The sequence below is a fragment of the Balaenoptera acutorostrata genome, chromosome 18, assembly GCF_949987535.1.
Source record: "Balaenoptera acutorostrata chromosome 18, mBalAcu1.1, whole genome shotgun sequence".
Lineage (NCBI taxonomy): Eukaryota > Metazoa > Chordata > Mammalia > Artiodactyla > Balaenopteridae > Balaenoptera > Balaenoptera acutorostrata.
Genome location: NC_080081.1, coordinates 30,812,690 through 30,834,115, shown reverse-complemented (window position 1 = coordinate 30,834,115; position 21,426 = coordinate 30,812,690). Strand labels below are relative to the sequence as shown.

Here is a 21,426-nt window from a genome sequence, read left to right as displayed (position 1 = left end):
CTCCTATGTTGGGTGCGTATATATTTATAATTGTTATATCTTCCTCTTGGATTGATCCCGTGATCATTATGTAGTGTCCTTCCTTGTCTCTTGTAACATTCTTTATTTTAAAGTCTATTTTATCTGATATGAGTATTGCTACTCCAGCTTTCTTTTGATTTCCATTTGCATGGAATATCTTTTTCCATCCCCTCACTTTCAGTCTGTATGTGTCCCTAGGTCTGAAGTGGGTCTCTTGTAGACAGCATGTATATGGGTCTTGTTTTTGTATGCATTCAGCAAGCCTGAGTCTTTTGGTTGAGCATTTAATCCATTCACGTTTAAGGTAATTATCAATATGTATGTTCCTATGACCATTTTATTAATTGTTTTGGGTTTGTTTTTGTAGGCCCTTTTTTTCTCTTGTGTTTCCGACTTAGAGAAGTTCCTTTAGCATTTGTTGTAGAGCTGGTTTGGTGGTGCTGAATTGTCTTAGCTTTTGCTTGTCTGTAAAGCTTTTGATTTCTCCATCGAATCTGAATGAGATCCTTGCCGGGTAGAGTAATCTTGGTTGTAGGTTCTTCCCTTTCATCACTTTAAGTATATCATGCCACTCCCGTCTGGCTTGTAGAGTTTCTGCTGAGAAATCAGCTCTTAACCTTATGGGAGTTCCCTTGTATGTTATTTGTCGTTTTTCCCTTGCTGCTTTCAATAATTTTTCTTGGTCTTTAATTTTTGCCAATTTGATTACTGTATGTCTTGGCGTGTTTCTCCTTGGGTTTATCCTGTATGGGGCTCTCTGTGCTTCCTGGACTTGGGTGGCTATTTCCTTTCCCATGTTAGGGAAGTTTTCGACTATAATCTCTTCAAATATTTTCGCAGGTCCTTTCTCTCTCTCTTCTCCTTCTGGGACCCCTATAATGCGAATGTTGTTGCGTTTAATGTTGTCCCAGAGGTCTCTTAGGCTGTCTTCATTTCTTCTCATTCTTTTTTGTTTATTCTGTTCAGCAGCAGTGAATTCCACCATTCTGTCTTCCAGGTCACTTATCCGTTCTTCTGCCTCAGTTATTCTGCTATTGATTCCTTCTAGTGTAGTTTTCATTTCAGTTATTGTATTGTTCATCTCTGTTTGTTTGTTCTTTATTTCTTCTAGGTCTTTGTTAAACATTTCTTGCATCTTCTCGATCTTTGCCTCCATTCTTTTTCCAAGGTCCTGGATCATCTTCGCTATCATTATTCTGAATTCTTATTCTGGAAGGTTGCCTATCTTCACTTCATTTAGTTGTTTTTCTGGGGTTTTATCTTGTTCCTTCATCTGGTACATAGCCCTCTCCCTTTTCATCTTGTCTATCTTTCTGTGAATGTGGTTTTTGTTCCACAGGCTGCAGGATTGTAGTTCTTCTTGCTTCTTCTGTCTGCCCTCTGGTGGATGAGGCTATCTAAGAGGCTTGTGCAAGTTTCCTGATTAGAGGGACTGGTGGTGGGTAGAGCTGGCTGTTGCTCTGGTGGGCAGAGGTCAGTAAAACTTTAATCCTCTTGACTGCTGATAGGTGGGGCTCGGTTCCCTCCCTGTTGGTTGTTTGATGTGAGGCGACCCAACACTGCAGCCTGCAGGCTCTTTGGTGGGGCCAGTGGCATACTCTGGGAGGGCTCACACCAATGAGTCCCTCTAGAACTTCTGCCGCCAGTGTCCCCCTCCCCACGGTGAGCCACAGCCACCCCCTGCCTCTGCAGGAGACCCTCCAACACTAGCAGGTAGGTCTGGTTCAGTCTCCTATGGGGTCACTGCTCCTCCCCTGGGTCTCTATGCGCACACTACTTTGTGTGTGCCCTCCAAGAGTGGAGTCTCTGTTTCCCGTAGTCCTGTCAGAGTCCCGCAATCAAATCCCACTAGCTTTTGAAGTCTGCTTCTCTAGGAATTCCTCCCCCTGTTGCCAGACCCCCAGGTTCAGAAGCCTGACGTGGGGCTCAGAACCTTCACTCCAGTGGGTGGACTTCTGTGGTATAAGTGTTCTCCAGTTTGTGAGTCACCCACCCAGCAGTTACGGGATTTGATTTTATTGTGATTGCGCCCCTCCTACTGTCTCATTGTGGCTTCTCCTTTATCTTTGGATGTGGGGTATCTTTTTTGGTGAGTTCCAGTGTCTTCCTGTCGATGATTGTTCAGCAGTTAGTTGTGATTCTGGTGTTCTCTCAAGAGGGAGTGAGAGCACGTCCTTCTACTCTGCCATCTTGGTTCAGGCTCTGTGTTCTTTATTGTACAAGTATTGTAGCCAGCTTCTAAAGTGGTCCCATTGATTCTCACGTGATAGTCACTCCCTTATACCTATAAATTGTACCTAATTAACTAGATGTTCTAGCTGAAATGATTTCCAGGTGGAGTGTTAATGTGCTGCCTGCCGTCCTCTTTCTGATTATAGTAAAATGTGAAAGGTAAAGTGACAGGTAGAACAGTAAACACAAGGGGTCACAGGAATTGCTGGTTTTGGGAATTATCAGTCTCTTTATGTTAATAAATGATGAATTTTTTTCAGAAAAAAATCAAGAGAATTGAGAAATGGGTTTTTGGCAGAGGTCAAATTCAGAGCGATGGTGGGAAAACAATATGGTCTAAAGATGAAGCTGAGGGTGTGGCTGTAAAATCGCTTAAGATCTTAGAAAGATACAAAGTGGTGCCTTGGAAATCTGTCCAGTCTAGCAGTAGGGCTTCTAAGAAGCTTAAGGGTGGTGTCCCTCAGTCATCTCAGCAGATGAAGAGAAGGACTTGTCTTGAAGGAATTTGTGGTTGTGGCTTTTGTCTAAGGGAGTGAAGTCCAATAAGATTCACAGAAGACATATGGTATTTTTGAGGGAATTGTATTTGCAGAAACTGAGGGAATCATATTTGCAGAAACTTTGTAAACTTAGACTGAAAGGGACAGAGGATTACAAAATAAAAAGACCTTTAGTCCTCCAAACTTCTGCAGCCAGGAAGCAGACTGAGGAAGCTACACATCTGCAAACACAAGCTACTTTCCAAGGAAATGGAAAGATAATTTTTAAGGTGGAACCAAGTGTCCAGAGAGTGAAGCAGAAAACCATGAAGGAAGTGTTCCCTGGCCTTGAATCCTAATGAAGGACCTGCCAACCTATGCTTTGCAGGACTTCAGAATTTCTGTGGATCAGTGACCCTTCATTTCTGCACACATTGATCCGGAATGTGTCTGTTGGTTACCCTACAGCTGTCCCACCATTGTATGTTGGGTGTATGGGGCAGGTAACTTGTTGCTTTAGTTCACTGGCATTCAAGTTGAGAGAACTATTCAAGGGCTGTTTTTAAGGCACTACACCTGAGGAGCTTCCTGCTCCTCAGATTGAATGCCTCCCATTGAGCTGTTCAACTTTTGACTTAAGTTCCTTTAATCTTTGACCTCTATTGAAAATGAATAAAATGAATCATGGATTGCAGGTTTCAGCTAGGTAGTTCACACTGCCTTTTACGGATAGTATGTACACAAGACTAACATCCTACCACTACAAACTGGTTTGTTTTAAATGTCCCTGAGTTCCCTAACAGCACTGCTTTTCTCTGCCATACATTTGCTTCCCCTTTCCCTAAGTCCTCTCACTCGCCAAGAACCCAAACTGTTGAATTTAGCCTCTTCACCTTCCTTCATTTCCCTTTCGATCATTCCCTCCCACTTTGCCATCGCAGCCTGCCTTTTCTCCCTGTGGAGATGAGCTTCCCAGCATGGGAAAAGGGTAACTGCCTCTCTCCACGTGGCAGAGAGGACCCTCACAGCCACCTGTTAGGGAGTGAGGTGAGGTTTCAGGGGGCCGGAGAGGCTCAGCCCTCAGATGTGGCGTTGCCAGCAGGTGTGAGCGGACCAGCCTGTGCTGGCGTGTGAGGAGGCCATTCTCTTGCCTGAGAACCTAACAAAGTGAAGGTGAAGAGTCGCATGGCATCTGCACAAGCTCAGCCCCATAAAGGGTTTTCTTTTTTGAAGCGGAGTAAAGATAGAAGCTCCAGCCAATTCTGCTCACCCAATGTGTCTCTACTGTTGTCAGTGCGGGTGCAGCTGTTTACGTGAATGGAAAGCCTTGGTCTGTGAATGGAGGATTTGGGTTTTGAAATTAGATAGGAGGGCAACCTAGATTCTCATGCTGTGGAGGTACTTCCTGAGGCAGGTGCAGGGCGTGAGTAACGACCACACCTCAACTCTGAGGTTCAGCCAATGATCACTGGGCTTCTCCTGGGTCCTATAATGTGGTTTCCCTGTTTGTCCAGAGCCGGCTCAGCAACCAAACCCAGATTCCAGGTGTGGTATTCCACAGTCGTTCTGTAATTTGTAATCATAGAAACAGAACGTTCCTCCTCTTCTTTCTTCCCTGCCAACAGTTTCTGGGTGGGTGAATGTCAGTAGCTGGAGTTATTTTTAAAGAGGAGAGGTGAGGCTTGTCGCGCAAAGCTGGGAAGAGGGCGTTTGTTTGCAGAGCAGAGCTGACATCCAAGTGTAGATTACTGCTCAGTGGCCAGGCACTTGTCCTGTAACAGGTAATGTTTAACGTGCCAGTCACAAAGATCACAGGAACAGCATATGCCTGGCATAAGAGAGCACTGCCGTTTATGCTTTGGAAAACTGAAAGGCTATACATGCGCATGTATTAATATATTTTTTTTACATACATGAGTGGCTTGGTCTTGCTTCCTCCTTTTTTGCTGGCTGTAATTGGACTTTGAAGCTTGGAAGTTATATCATAAAAATTGGTAACCTTTGTCTGAGAGAGAGCTCGGCTAAGCAATCACTTTCCACTTCTTTTCACAGGATAATATAAACGTTTTTTTGAAAGCTTGTGAACAGATTGGATTGAAAGAAGCCCAGCTTTTCCATCCTGGGGATCTACAGGATTTATCAAATCGAGTCACTGTCAAGTAAGTTTCACTGGTTTGTTACATGTTGTTTTAAACTTAGGGCTTGTAGCTTAAGTGTAAATAATTCCTGAGAGCTCTGATTACAGAAAAATCATCCCTCTGTCTTCCTCTATTTGCATTCCAAAACAGACCATTTAAGAAATAGCTTAGGGATTGTGAGTGTGAAGCTGTCTGTAACTGAGACCATGATATGTTATTATTTTAAATTCCTGTATTAGCCAAAATGGTGGTTTATATTTTAATGCTTGTCCAACATCATAGTGTTTGGTTGCTAATGGTGAGGACGCTCATTATATTTATAAAGAAAATGGAGAAGGTTATATTTTAGCTTACAGAGTAAAAATTATTTGAAATTAAGACATGATTGCTAACATAAAAATGAGAGTGGGACAGTGATAAAAGAGACTTAATATTTGGAAAGCAGCAGTGCTTGGGACCAACATGTACCGCTAATGACTTTTGTCAACTGGCTGATTTCTAAAAATGAACTGTTTTTCACTCTTTTAATAGTATGGATGAGAAAGTGAAAGTGGGGAGGGGGTGTGAAAACATGCGCGCAGGTGTTTGTGTTGTGTTTTAGATGGAAAATGCCGTTTGTGTTTGAGTATATGGTTTCAGGAAATCTGGTTTTAAACTCTTATAAGATTTTTCTCTTATAAATCTAAATTTGCTTTCAGTGAATCAGAATAAACTCATGTTACCAGATCAATGTGACAGGAAAATAATTTTATAATAATGACTTCCTCCTTATCATGGCTCTTAAACATAATTAGCATTTTTCCACTGGAAAAAAATAGACACCTTATTCTATCTATAGAAATAATAGAAATGAAAAAATTAGCTTTTACCAATTCAAAGACTAAGTTTGAAGAGTTAATATCCCTGTTGTAATAGCTTTAAAGTTATTAAAAAATGACTGTAAAATCTTAAATATGGCCAAGATTTTTTTCTAAAGAAGAATAACCCTGTCTATAAATATTTTTTATAGTAGACATTGTCTTTAGCCATATAACCTAAAAACCTGGGTAGGATTAATCTTTTAAAAGCAATGATATTTTTAAATGAACAAGCCATTTCATATCTATATGCTTCTAGTTCTGTTGTACAAGCATTTCTAAACGACACAGCAGTGATATGTGCATAGCAGGGATGGGTCTGCCAGCATTTCTGATTAATTGGAAGATTGTTGATAGATCCTAAGTTTCATCACCAAAATGGCATGTTTACTTCTGCAGTATTCGAGGTCATGTTTAATTTCCATGAAAAATAACTATGGATGAATTTATTTTTCCTAATCAGCATTCTCTCATATGACCTATCTGATGGGCAAAGAAATTTTTAACTTTCAAAGTGTTTTTCTTCAGTTGTTGCTGTCTATTAAGAAGAAATGTCTTTTCCCCTTAAAATCATACTGTTTTGAAACTCTGTAGCTGATGTTCAGGGAGGCTGTGAACTTAGTAAAACATGTTTGTTGGCTTCTAATTCCAAGAGTGCCCTGAGTGAAACTTGCCTGGAGCCTGTTTCATGAGACGCTGGGTCTAAAGTGTTCAGGAAAAATCAGTATCTGGGCTCAGCCTTCAATGAAATTAAGTTAGTGACAAACTGAAACCGGGAGGTCATGTAGTTACAGCCGTAGTAGGAAGTATGCAGAACAACTTGTTTCAGTGGAAACCACAAGTCCATAAAAGCAAGGTGTGTCCAAGTAGTCCTAGTGAGAACATCTGCATGAGGACCTCGACTCTCTTAATTAAGAGCATCGCCCCGACAGTTCCGTCTTGTTGGACCAAAGAGCACAGGGGTCGATCGTGGGGCTGCTACAAAGGAAGTGCAGGGTGGAGAGTGAGAAAGCTGGCAAACGGCTTCTTTAAACGGTTGGCCAGAGCTCTTCTGCCCTGAGATAGCATTTTTTTAAAAAAATTATTTATTTATTTTATTTATTTTTGGCTGCGTTAGGTGTTCATTGCTGCGCACAGGCTTTCTCTAGTTGCAGTGAGCAGAGGCTACTCTGTTGCAGTGCGCGGGCTTCTCATTGCGGTGGCTTCTATTGTCGCGGAGCACGGGCTGTAGAGCGCGGGCTTCAGTAGTTGTGGCTCATGGGCTCTAGAGCGCAGGCTCAGCAGTTGTGGCGCACGGGCTTAGTTGCTCCGCGGCATGTGGAATCTTCCCAGACCAGGGCTCGAACCCATGTCCCCTGCATTGGTGGGCGGATTCTTAACCGCTGCGCCACCAGGGAAGCCCTGAGATAGCATTTTTATAGAAGGAAGGGAAAATGTGAAGGAAGGCAAATAATTCCTTACGAAATAGTAATGCATTTCTCTTTAGTTTCAGTTCTTATGCAATGTGGAGGCTTCTGTAGGTCAAAGGTCTTGTCCTATATTTATTGTAGATTAAAGGCCTTGGTGTTGGTTAGACTGGTGGTTCTCAACTGGGGGCATTTGGCAACGTCTGGAGGTACTTCTGGCTGTTATAGCTGGGATGGGGGTGCTACTGCCATCTTGGGGGTCAGGGATGCCGCTAAATACCCTTCAGTTCAAAAGAGTATTTAGCGGCTCCACAACAAAGAATTTCTGATCGCAAATATCAGTGGTGCTGAGGTCGAGAGGCCCTGACTTCAAATTTTTAGATTTCCGCTCTGCCAGCAAGATAATCGTGTGGAAGGGAGGATACTGACATAAACTTTCAGCTGAAATGTGACTTTTTACTTACTGATATAATAACATAATTTCTGTGTTAGTATGTTTGTTCATTTTACGGAAAGGCTCATTGTATTTGGAGCGTGCAGTAAGGTGTGAGTACTTGGGCATTATCTTGCCCATCCCTATACATTAAAATTAGCAGAAGTGTGGCAAACTATTTATTATTTTAAATGCTCTATCAAAATTCAACCCCTAAGATACTGCATTAACAGTTCACAGACCTGTTGTTGGTCTTCCTGCACATGTAATCTAAGATACACGTTTGCAGGACATACTGAGAGCAAAGAACTACATGTTGGCAAATGTGAGGTATTTTTTTTTTTTGTTAGTGGACAACAGCGATTAAAAGCATAGATGACACACAGAGCCTAGGAGAGTTGTGTGTGGTGAGAATGCGTGGCAGGAGCAGAAGCAATTAATTTAAAGACCCACTGCTGTTGAATCACTTCAATAATCCAGACCCCAAGTACAAATCTTATTTTCCAGTAGTCTGAGATTTACCATTTACTTTGTAACAATTTTCACTAGTCAAACAAGCTAGGGTACTCTTTATATTTCTGTAATTATACATATTAATTTTCTCACGGAATTATTTTATTTGAAGGAAGTAATAGTTTGAACTTTTCCAAATATGTTTGAATTATTCCACTTATTTTGGGACTACATATATGCAAGAGTCAGTTGATACTTTTAATTTTGACATTCCTGACTTTGATGGGCAGGGTGTATCTTTACTCCTTTTCTTCCCGAAAGAGTAGTAAGCAAACTGGTGACTTAGCCTCCATGAATGGTAGATTGAGGTTGAACCTATCCTAGTTGAGATGTTTACTGAGGCCATGAAATTTAGCTTCTGCACCAATGACTAACTGCACCGTATTATTAACCGTTTACCAAATATCCATACTGAACTTAGAAACACACACAGTCTGCAGAGAAGAGGGGGTGCGACTCCCACAGGGCCATCTCTGCACACTTTCTCTAAAAGGCCCGTGGGAGAGCAAGCACGGTGACGGCAAGGCCATGCCACAGTGCACTGCAGAGCTCCTACAGCAAGTGTCATGGTCTTTGTGGTGGCATCTGGCATCTGGTCACTCATTGTGGAAAGCAACTCAACAGAACAGCCCAGACGTCCTGTATTGGAGGATTGAAGTTGACAGAAAGGTAGAGTTGAACATTAAAGGTTTTAATTTTGTGTCTAGCATTTTGATTCAGACTAAGTCCTGCATTTAAACCATTGCTCTAAACCAAATTATATATTGAAAGTTTTAAGCTGAGAATTTGAACAGATTATAAACATGTTTTTTCTTTCCACCCCCTTACCATTCCAATCCAGTTTTTCGCACTCCCTTAGATACATTCTGTTCATAATACAATTATAGGATGGCGATGCTTTTGAACACAGTATTTGTCATGCAAAGAAAAAGTATTTTTTAGTGTACACTTACTCTTTCGTTATTTATGATATTAATATTTTAGGTCTAAAACGTGACTTGAAATATTATTGACTGAGTTTTTTAAAAAGGTCTATTTATCAAATAGAGGGTGGAGAAATCAAGAATCTGTTATTTTTACATGTACTAGTTGCCAAAGGAACAGTAGTTGGAAGCAAAATTAGTGTTAACATATTTCCCCTGTGAAAATAAAGGAGGCTCAAAGTGATATTTTAAGGATTTAGCTGATCTCTAAAGTTTCAAAAGGGTGCTTGATTTTGCAGCAATACTGTAAAGTCATGTCTTAGGAATTAAGTTCCCAGATGGCTCTATTTTACAGTCTGCCAAATTTGATTTGAGATATGAATGTGTATGTGTATTTTTTTAAGGTTGTTATTCATGTAAGTAAAAATATACCTACTTTGAATTGTATAATTTTCAACTTTCTCTCATTTAAACCTGATTTTACTACTTTTTTTTTCAGATGTGTCTTTCAAATGAGTTTCTCAATGTCTTAATCTGTTTAAAAAAAACAAAAAGGAAAAAAGCAACCTTAATGGTATCCAAACTTGGATCTGTAACTTGAGTATTGGGACTTCCACCTGTCAATTCATGTTACTATTTTAAAATGTTCTCTCCCTTCCTACCAAGTAATTAGAACAGAATGAAAGAGAAAGGAAGTTTACTGCATCACATACATCTCTATCCCATTCATTCTCTGGTGTTAGGTAGTTACTGAAAGGGGGACATTAATTCTTTTGGGTTGCCGAGGTCCTGTTTAAGGCCAGCAGCAAAAATATATGGTCACATTTTTCAAATGATCTTTAATTGCAAAGTTTGAATATCTAAGAGTCTGCTCAGCTGCAGAGACGGTGGTGGGATATGAGCTGCAGGGACAAACTGTAGAATAACTAGCAGTTTTATCTGGCATTTATTTCTCTCCATTTCTAGTTCTTAATTTATTTCTTCGATAGATCAACACTTTCTAGATGCCAAGTCTCCTTCCTCAGCTCCCCACTCCCTCAAATCCAAAGAGCCATGGGGTCTGAATTTGTCTTGGTTTGCTGGGTGAGACTTCATGTTATAGACTTTTATGGCCAGGATCTTTATCTACAAAAGTAACCCATCCTAAATTCATTGCTCCAAAGAATCTCACTTGGTGGCTCATCTTGATTAGCAGTTGTCATGAGTCAGTTCACGGGAAGGTGGTAGAATTTGCTTCCCCCATCAGAAAGCATTTGTTTTATAACGTGGTCCTTCAAAGGGTTAAACCAAAGAGATATTTTTGTTGAAGAGATTCTTCTTTCACCTCATTATCTGTAGGGCTGCCTATGTTGAATTAATCAAACTTTTACAGTTACATGCACTGTAATATCTGTAGTCCTGTCAGTCATTTTTGAAAATGAGAGCTTCACCAGTCACTGGAGATGTTAAGCATTGTTTTTCCCTGAATTTCATGCTATATTCTGGTCTGAGTTAACTGATTATTTGAGTGAAGGGTGTACATGTGAGGTGCGTGTGCTTACATCTGTTTCTGGAGCTACAGAGTAGAAAGTGGCAGTTAATCCAGCTATGGGGAAATTTTGGTTTCATTCACTTGCCAGTCATACAGCAAGCACTGATTCAGCATCTTCTCTGTGGCCGGTACTTATACAGACATAAATAAGATGGAGTCCTGCCATTAGAGGGGTTCACAGTATAACTGAGGAAATGTCCTCGTAAGTTAAGTTAGAATATATTGTGTTAAATGCACAGGGCTCTCTGGGACTATAGAGATGAACAGTCATTTCAGCTTTTTAATCAGGAAACACTTCTAATTGAAGGTGACGTTGGTCTCTCTTCTGGGCTTTCAAAGCATTTCTTGTTTTTACCTACATCTCATTTTTCCCTAGACTTGAAGCTATTTGAGGGCAGAGATAATGCATTCCCTACTCCCTTTAATCTCCTCCTGACACGTTAGGTGTTAAATACTTATTTGAAAATCAGATTTTAATTATGAAGATATCATGGAAATCTTAAAACCAGGCTTCGAAGATGAGAACTGAATTTTTCTTTGCTAAGTGCTCCTCTCTTTCTTCCTCATCTTTCAGAATTGCAAAGCAGATCTGGGAAAGCAGTCACTAAACTTTTGGTTTGCTGGGTGAGACTTTTACTTATCATTTCAGAATATTACAACACAATCTGAAACTTATACAGTTTAAAAGAAGAATGTATGTTTCCTCTCAGTTGTGTGGGTAAAACTAAAATTGGAATTTTGGGCCATGTACTTTGCAAAGTATTTGGTGGAAGTTTTAATCCTTATGCTGATGTCAAATGATAAATGCTAATATTGTTTTTAACTGACATTTGAGGGATGTTGTTCCATGCTTATATTTATATGAAGTTTGAGAAACATTTTAATGTTCTTATACCATCACCAATCTAAATGTATGCTTAAGACTTGGGTGGAAAAGTATAGTGGTTACATAGGTAGTTGGAATATCTTGTAGAAGCGCAAGGGCAAGGGACAGAAAAATTTAAAAGCAGGAATCAAGAGTGGAGGTAACTTAACGGGAAGTCATTAAAGTTACTTTAATAAGAAGTTTTACCAACAAGTTTACAGTAAGCCTTGTTTCTTCCAAAGTCAAGCTATCTGCCTTGGTACCTCTTACCTTTGCCTAGCATTAAACACCAAAGCCAATTTGAAAAAAGTCACAAATTGCCTTTGACTTTGGCATGATAAAAACTATTTGAAGAATATGAGCACACAGAAACATGAAGATTTCTTAGCAGTTCATTCGAATTGTTTCTAGTATACCCCAGGCTGAGTTTCTTTCTCACCCAGGATGGAATAGAAGTTCAGTTGATGTGCATCAATTGTCATGAATAGATAGATAATCATCCTAACAATAGCAGGGACTTTAGGTGCCTGACATGGGTTTAATCCCATCCCATTCAGTCACCTGGTGGCTGAAGGACCTTAGACAGGTTAGTTTTCCTCCCTGTGATCACTTTACTGCTCAGTGAACAAGAGAGATGGAATTGCTAATATCCTAGAGCTAAGCAAATAATACCATTTGGGGCATAGCCCTACCCCGCAAGGACATTGTACTGATTTTCATAAAGTCATGTATGTAAAGTGTATAGTGCTTGACATGTAGTGGTGCTCAATAAGTGGTACTGAATTATCAATTGTGATCATTTATTTTATTTTATTTTTTTAACATCTTTATTGGAGTATAATTGCTTTACAATGGTGTGTTAGTTTCTGCTTTATAACAAAGTGAATCAGCTGTACATATACATATATCCAGATTCTTGACCCTATGAAGGGAAGATATGTGTGCCCTGTAGAAGGACATGGAGGGAAAAATTTGGCCCCCAGCTACTTAAATTGTGATGATTGGCTATAGGCTCTTTGTTTTTTTATGAGAATTTTGGCCATTTTAGACTTATCTCTTCTTTCAATTAGGAGCAGATATTAAAACATGTTTTTCTGACATGTATGTTTAGTCAGCTTTTTACAGTTTGTCTGTTTTGTTAGAATAGCAAAGCTGGAAACCAGAGAACATATATCTACGTTATTTACTCTTCCTCCAGTTTATGTGGGACCAACATAATTTTATTAACTTTTTGAGACCTCAATTTTCTGTGTATTTTATGAAATGTTAGAAATATTGTAGTTTGATTTGGATTTGTTTCCTTAAAAAGTTTCTATTTCCATATTTTAAAAAGCAAAAAAAAAAAGACATAAAACCACAAGCAGTCTACAACACAAATCCAAATTCAAAACTTTACTTTGGTGATTGGTTTAATTCTTTCATCCCATTTTTCCTCTTCTGTGAAAATTCTTATCATTTTGGTCATTAGGAGAGGAGAGGTGGTTATCTTTTGGATAGGCAAGATCAGATCAGATGCTGTTCTCTAAAAGGCTTTTTTTGTAGGCCTTATGAATTTTTGGGGGGGGGATAGGTGTTCGTAATGTTTACAGAATTCAAATGCACACTGCAGCTATGTTTTCCCCCAGACAGAAAACTTAGCTGCTCCTTTTGGGCATCTCCCATCTGTGCTATCCATCAAAAGGCTACTGTACTCATAGCATAAAGGTCTTGATTATATTCTCTAAAATATTTGTAGTTTGAACTCTGGACATGAACAATCATAAATAGCAATAGGCACTGTTTGTGAGGTCATAAGCGTTGGTTATTATTTACTTCCAGTTGTACATGGTGAAACACATCAAGAAACTAGGAAGTATACTTTCATGTTGATGCTTTGACATAACATTATAGCTTGGTTCTTTTAAAATGAAGAGCCTCGCTATCAAATGTTGAATAGGTATAAAAGTTGTATATTGATCATTTATTGGTTATTTTAAAGAATCCAGGTAAATGGAGTAGTTATATTTTAGGGGTAATTGCCCTGGTATAATTTGTCATGCTGAGCAGCCATCCCAGGTGGGATTGGCTGCTGATGGACTGATTCTCCATTTCTCAGAGACATACCTTCTGCATATCCCTACTGAACTGACAGGCAGGGTGATGGTCACTTTTTCTTAAGAGCATAAAAGCATTGCTTCAGATACTACTGATCAAAATATACACAGTAAACTTAAGAAAACATGTTCCAAAAGTGTTACTGAGAAACCTTTAATTTTAAGGAAACAGTGTACACCTGCTCTATAAATTAAGGATACTTGCCACATTAAATGCATATGATAGTGTAATAAAATTCCATTCAAAAATAAGTAGGGTAAAAACATACTTTGAATGAACACACTTCAGGTAAGCCAGTTTTTCTTAAGTTAAAAAAGGAAAAAGTGGGGGATCTTGGTGGCCTGGAAAAAGCAGCTGCTTTGAATTAATCTCTGTTTGCATTAACCACCATCAATTTAAGAAGGGTTTGTGCTGTGTATTTTGAGCACTTTGGGGAGAAATCCCTAAATATCAAGTATCACTGTTATTACATTTCACCATTTCATTACATTATAATAACATTGATGGCTGCTAGACTTTGTTGAAATGCTCTTGTTCTGTATTTTTTCTTTCACATTTACTGAGATAAATGGAAATAATCTTCAAAAGAATCTATGTCTGGGTAGACAATTTGGCTGACATGTTACTAGGCTTCTTTTGACTTAATACTGAGAAGGAAAATTCTCTACTAGGTGGGGAGCTCAGACTTTATTTTGTGTATAATGTGTATTCATCTCAAAAGTGTGCGGTAGAGCACACACGTGTACACATACTAAGAACATATGTGAAAATTTGTAAAAGGCTTCAAAGACTGAGGCACCAGACCCTGAGGGTCCCTAGATCCTTTTTTATTTTGGTGAAGAATTCATTTCACCAGAAGGACTTGGTCCCTGTCTTGGAGGAGAAATAGGAATAGTATGATTAAATATTGGTGTCTAAAGCATGCCGATCCCAGATTAAGAAATAGAGCTCTATGTCCTTTCTCATATTTTTCATTCTCCTTTTCATTCTGCTTAGAAGAAAGAGGCAGGGTAAAAAATTCCCGTAAAGACTGATATCCACTGATGTAAGCCTTGAGCTGCTAGAGCCAGAGATTACTTCTGCTGGGGTATCTAGAAGCAGCACAGTCCTGATGGGCTGAAGAGGGAGGGTGGGCAGGTACGTGAGGCTTAGCCAAGGGGTACTGAGTTCTCTCATCTGTACACCTTTTATCTTGTGGCTTGTCAACCGCATCCATTGAATATTTAATATCTGCTGTGTACAGACCCTGAATCCTGGGTGGGTAGAAGAGAAAAAAGACCTACTCTTTCTCTACCTTGTTCTTAAAACCATAAGTGGGGAAGCTGAAAAAAGCATTCTTCAGTCTTAATGTTTGCTTTTGTGTCTTAAAGAGCACTGCAATGATTTACAGTTCACAACTCTAAGGGAACGATGGATTTGGACTGATGAATATCAACTAGGTGAGGGCATCACTGTACTAGAGTGTCCGGAATATTTCATAAATACTCCATCAGGTTTAGACACCTGACAGACAGCTAGCTGTCTGTCAGGTGTTTTACATTAGTTATTTCTAACCTAATAACAGCCCGCCAGCCATTTTGCTTCCAATGCATGAAATGAAGGGAGTCAGAGAGAAGAGTAACTTGCTTAGCTTATCTTGGGCAAATAACAGAGCTAGGATTTAAATTCAGGGGGTGTCTTAGCCTTCAAAGCTTGGATTGCTTCCACTGTATTGTCTAAACAGACTTGAACAGACTTTAAAAACTTGATGATATTCTTTCTAGTGCTATGGGACTGAAATTGTCTGAGTTGCTACTTAACCAGGCCAGCTATAGCTCAGATGGATTTGTGTATATGACTGATATTACCTCATTTGATACGTGGCAAATATCTTTATATTATAGTTAAAATTTCCCCCTAGTTTGTGAGCTAAGTAACTTCAAATAGATATAATATTACTATGTGCCATTAAATCTAAGATCAGTGATTTTAAGATCTCATTATTTTAGGAATGTTAAATAGACACATGTGTGCCTTAGAATAGAAGAAATATGCTACATGTGTGGTCTTTTCACCCTGTCTAGTAGAGAAATAATAGAGTATTTGGATTTTATTGATATGCACACATAAAGGCCTTTGTAGGTTTTATGACTGTCCCACAGATAGTTACGAACGTTCAGTTGTATTTGCCATTATAATGGAACATTCCTGTTGAGGCTGTGGATTGTAAAACCTTACTAATCTAAATTGCTCAGGATCATACTACCACACTTTGACCTTTATAGCATTGGCATGAAACCTATATTTAAAAACAGAACTGGCAGGAAATTATTCTAAATAAGTTATTTATTTACCAATTTTTGATATTTCATTTTACTTGTTAAAACCAAACTAAAAAACTCTCCAGAAAGTGGGCATAGAGGGAACCTACCTCAATATAATAAACGCCATATACGACAAACCCACAGCCAACATTATTCTCAGTGGTGAATAACTGAAAGCGTTTCCTCTAAGATCAGGAACAAGACAAGGATATCCATTCTCGCCACTGTTATTCAACATAGTTTTGGAAGTCCTAGCCACGGCAATCAGAGAAGAAAACGATATAAAAGGAATACAAATTGGAAAAGAAGAAGTAAAACTGTCACTGTTTACAGATGACATGATACTACACATAGATAATCCTAAAGATGCCACCAGAAAACTACTAGAGCTACTCGGTGAATTTGGTAAAGTTGCAGGATACAAAATTAATGCACAGAAATCTCTTGCATTCCTATACACTAAGAATGAAAGATCAGAAAGAGAAATTAAGGAAACAATCCCATTCACCATTATAACAAAAAGAATAAAATACCTAGGAATAAACCTACCTAAGGAGGTAAAAGACCTGTACTCAGAAAACTATAAGACACTGATGAAAGAAATCAAAGAAGACACAAAGAGATGGAGAGATTTACCATGTTGTTCTCGGATTGGAAGAATCAACATTGTGAAAATGACTATACTACCCAAAGCAATCTACAGATTCAATGCAATCCCTATCAAATTACCAATGGCATTTTTCACAGAACTAGAACAAAAAATCTTAAAATTTGTTTGGAGACACAAAAGACCCCAAATAGCCAAAGCAATCTTGAGAAAAAAAAAAAACAGAGCTTGAGGAATCAGACTCCCTGACTTCAGACTATACTACAAAGCTACAGTAATCAAGACAGTATGGTACTGGCACAAAAACAGAAATATAGATCAGTGGAACAGGATAGAAAGCCCAGAGATAAACCCACGCACCTATGGTCAACTAATCTGTGACAAAGGAGGCAAGGATACACAATGGAGAAAAACAATCTCTTCAATAAGTGGTACTGGGATAACTGGACAGCTACATGTAAAAGAATGAAATTAGAACACTCCCTAACACCATACACAAAAGTAAACTCAAAATGGATTAAAGGCCTAAATGTAAGACCTGACAGTATAAAACTCTTAGAGGAAAACATAAGAAGAACACTCTTGGACATAAATCACAGCAAGATCTTTTTTGACCCACCTCCTAGAGTAATGGAAATAAAAACAAAAATAAACAAATGGAACCTAATGAAACTTAAAGGCTTTTGCACAGCAAAGGAAACCATAAACAAGATGAAAAGACAGCCCTCAGAATGGGAGAAAATATTTGCAAATGAATCAACGGACAAAGGATTACTCTCCAAAATATATAAACAGCTCAGGCAGCTCAATATCAAAAAAACAAACAACCCAGTCAAAAAATGGGCAGAAGACCTAAACAGATGTTTCTCCAAAGAACACATACAGATGGCCAAAAAACACATGAAAAGATGCTCAGCATCACTAATTATTAGACAAATGCAAGTCAAAACTACAGTGAGGTATCACCTCTCACCAGTTAGAATGGGCATCATCAGAAAATCTACAAACAACAAATGCTGGAGTGGGTGTGGAGAAAAGGGAACCCTCTTGCACTGTTGGTGGGAATGTAAATTGATACAGCCACTATGGAGAACAGTATGGAGGTTCCTTAAAAAACTAAAAATAGAATTACCATATGACTCAGCAATCCCACTACTGGGCATATACCCAGAGAAAACCATAATTCAAAAAGACACACGCACCCCAATGTTCATTGCAACACTATGTACGATAGCCAGGTCATGGAGGCAACCTAAGTGTCCATCGACAGAGGAATGGATAAAGAAGATGTGATACATATACACAGTGGAATATTGTTTCGCCATAAGAAGGAACGAAGTTGGGTCATTTGTAGAGACGTGGATGGACCTAGAGACTGTCACACAGAGTGAAGTAAGTCAGAAAGAGAAAAACAAATATCGTATATTAACGCATATTTTTGGAATCTAGAAAAATAGTACAGAGGAACCGGTTTGCAAGGCAGAAATAGAGACACAGATGTAGAGAACAAGCGTATGGACACCAAGGGAGGAAAGGGGGGTGGGATGAATTGGGAGATTGGGATTAACATATATCCACTACTATGTATAAAACAGACAACTAATGAGAACCTGCTGTATGGCACAGGGAACTCCACTTCACTGTACAGTGGAAACTAACACAACATTGTAAAACAACTATACCCCAATAAAAAATAAAATACACAGAATCACAAGAGAAACCAATTACAGTGAAACATGGTTGTCAAAATAGTTCTGAAGCACAAATATGAAATATAATACTACGTGTTTTTATTAATGTATTAAATTTTAAAATACATTAAAATACAAACAAATTAAAAATAAATTTATCCTTAAAGACTTAAAAAAATTAAAAATTAACTTCTCTTAAAAAGAAAAACAATGGGGCTTCCCTGGTGGCGCAGTGGTTGAGAGTCTGCCTGACAATGCAGGGGACACGGGTTCGAGCCCTGGTCTGGGAAGATCCCACATGCCGCGGAGCAACTAGGCCCGTGAGCCGCAGCTACTGAGCCTGCGCGTCTGGAGCCTGTGCTCTGCAACAAGAGAGGCCCGCGCACCGCGATGAAGAGTGGCCTCCGCTTGCCGCAACTGGAGAAAGCCCTCGCACAGAAACGAAGACCCAACACAGCCATTAAAAAATAAATAAATAAATAAAATAAAATAAATAAATTTAAAAAAAAAGAAAAAAAAAGAAAAACAACTAAACCATGACTCCCTCCTCCAAACATCCTTGGCTGGGAATAAGTGCTTATAAATTATTTATATATATACATATAATATAAATATTATATATAAATCTATATAATATTTTCATTTCAGTTTAGGTTATTGTATATTAAATCTTATATAAAACCTTAATGCTTTATAATTGAAGTCATGTCTGAAAGCTCAAGCTAAAAGCAAAAAGATAAATTATAGTCATATTACCTAGCTTATTGAATTAAGAAGAATTACTTCAGTACATCACTGCAAGTCCTGCTATCAGCGTAGCCATTGGAGGGTTTGAAACAGGTGGTAAGTACAAAGCACCAAGTGTAACAGTAAATAACACAGTCTCATTTCGGTAAGATGAAACTCCTGTGGGATCAGATAGTGACTCAGAAAAGCAAAGTCCAAGAGATGACTCAAGCACAGAGACACTTTAAGAATTCCTTTACTAAGACTTATGACAAGTGGAGTGATCACTTCTTCTACCAAGTCATTAGAAGTTATTTCTTGCTAGTTGTTAAATGTAAACCTTTCATTCATAGGAAGAAATATTAAACTTTTATGTTGTGAATGTGATGCTTTTAGAGAGCCAAAGATAGATGAAACTAATAGTAGCCTAAGATACACATATAGGAGAAGAATACAAACAAGGAAAAATTACCTTTTAAATAACTAGTGGGATGGGTTAGATGCAATAATAGAAAACACTTGTTTTAAGGCTGTTGAATATGTAAAAGGAGGAAAAGTACTGCTTTTGAGAGAGGAGTGGAAAGAAAGTTACATTTGAATGCTTTGCTTAATGCCTTGTATAATCTTACAACCTCTTTATTAGAAAGAGTGGCTGCTTGAGTATACAGATATGGAAGCTGAGAGGTTTGGCGGCTCACTCAAGGTCATGTGCCTAGCCCAAGTGGGAACCCTCATTAGGATTCCAAACCCAGTTTCTCTCCATTATAATAATTCTGCTTCCAAGTGTATCCTAACGAAAGATAGGAAGGTCAAACAAAGGAATTTTGAACGTGTTAACGTGTATCTGTCAGACACGAGCTCCATGAAGTTGGTTGGATAGGAGGGAAGTTTTGGAGATACAGAGGAATTTGTCATTTCTAGAAGCTGTCGGTGAGAAATTACCCAGACTTTACTGAGAGTTAGAGTGCTTTAAACAAGTGCTTCTCAAACTTCAGTGTGGACGTAAAACACCTTGGGCTCTGATTCAAATGCAGATTCTGATTCATTAGGTCTGGACAGGGCTGGGATTCTGTATTTCTAGCAAGCTCCCAGGCCGTGCCGATGAAGACCACACTGAGTTACATGTATTTAGGCAATTAATGATAGTGATCACATACTCGAGTGAGGGTTTAATAAAGATATTGGGGCAGATGTAAGGCTTTAGTGTGCAAAGCAATGAGTAAAGTTAAGTAAGATCTCCGCTCTTGAGGCCTGCACTTATTTGCGGAGGAGGGTGAGTATGCAAGGCATGAGTTTCTAGTCTAGGTTGGCAGACTGGAGACAGGATGACAGGTAGGTTGGGACCAGCTTGAGTGGAACCTCGAGTATCCTGGCTGGGGGAGTTTGAGCTGTCTCTTAGGTAGTGGGATTACTACCAAAAGCTTGGTGCAGAAGGTTACAATGTTAAAATCAGAGATTTAGAAAGATGGGGTAATGAAGTAGTACATAAAATGGATTGACTGAGAACTAGCTTGGAGGCTGGGACAGATGTTGGGAAATTGTTGCAGTTCATGGGTGTTTTGATAAGGATGCAAACTGCTGAAACCAGTAAAAATGTGAAAGAGGAGAAGATACTTGAAGTAGACATGACGGGGGTTGATTAGAATGAAAGAGCAAGAAGGGCCAGCTTTTGAGCTTGTGCAACTATTAGCAGAAACGGGAAAGGTAGCCAATTTGGGGGCAAGATAGAAATGAGGTCTTAACACATTGCACTGGACATGACAGTAGAGTATCCAAATGGACATGTAGGAGTTGTTAATGCATTTAATCAGAAATTATGGTCTTTTTTCCTTCTTTTAAATGCCAACAAAAAGAAGGAATTATTATTTGAGTCCAAAATCTCTTTTCTGTAGTGCCTTCTGGAAGTGTTAGGCCGTATTTCTTGTCCTAGGAACTACTTTGCTTTTGGAGTAAGGGCAGTGGGAATGTCATGCCCTCACAGGAAACACTGTGGGCTTGGCCTCTGGGCTCAGGTGGATATTCAAATCAGTATAGAGAATCCAACATCACTGTGTATCCTAGCCTTGGGGTCCTTAAATCATAAATACCCCTGTTTGCGTGGTAGCCACAATCTGGGCCAGCATTGGCCATACTAACCCCACTCACTTGCTTTGTATGTTCTCCTACAACCTGAGCAGAAGTTGTCCCTTGTCTTTCTTGTCAACATCTTTTAAATCTAAACTCTGCGTCTCTTGTCAGCAACTGTTCCAGACAAGAATATGTACAACCCCCCATAGAATAGACCATTTCAGGCACATTGTGTCCAAATTCATACAACAAAATGTACTTATCTCCTTGTTTTTTCTCCCACCCGTGAAAACCCTACTCCCAAACAACCGCATTGAAAAACAAAACTATGGAGTCTGCAAAACATCTCATTCAGCCTGACAGAATTTTATAACCCAAAACTGCTTCCACTTCTGTTCATCAAGGTTGGAAAAATAACAGTATTTTAGGGCAGGTGTAACACCAGGGAATTTGATTCAATAACTAGATGGATGGATAAATGAATGAGTTTAACAAATATTTATTGTGTTCTTACTCTGTGCATGGCACTGTTCTAGGGAT

General features: G+C 39.0%; 1 protein-coding gene across 16 annotated transcripts in view; it reads left to right on the top strand.

Annotated features, from left to right (window-relative positions):
- LMO7 (LIM domain 7) overlaps positions 1–21,426 on the top strand; it is a 199,087-nt gene that overhangs the window by 95,234 nt on the left and 82,427 nt on the right. For all 16 annotated transcript variants that reach the window (XM_057532795.1, XM_057532803.1, XM_057532804.1 and 13 more), the window contains exon 4: positions 4,785–4,891. In XM_057532795.1, the coding sequence (XP_057388778.1) occupies positions 4,785–4,891 (107 nt within the window). The remainder of the gene's footprint in view (positions 1–4,784; positions 4,892–21,426) is intronic.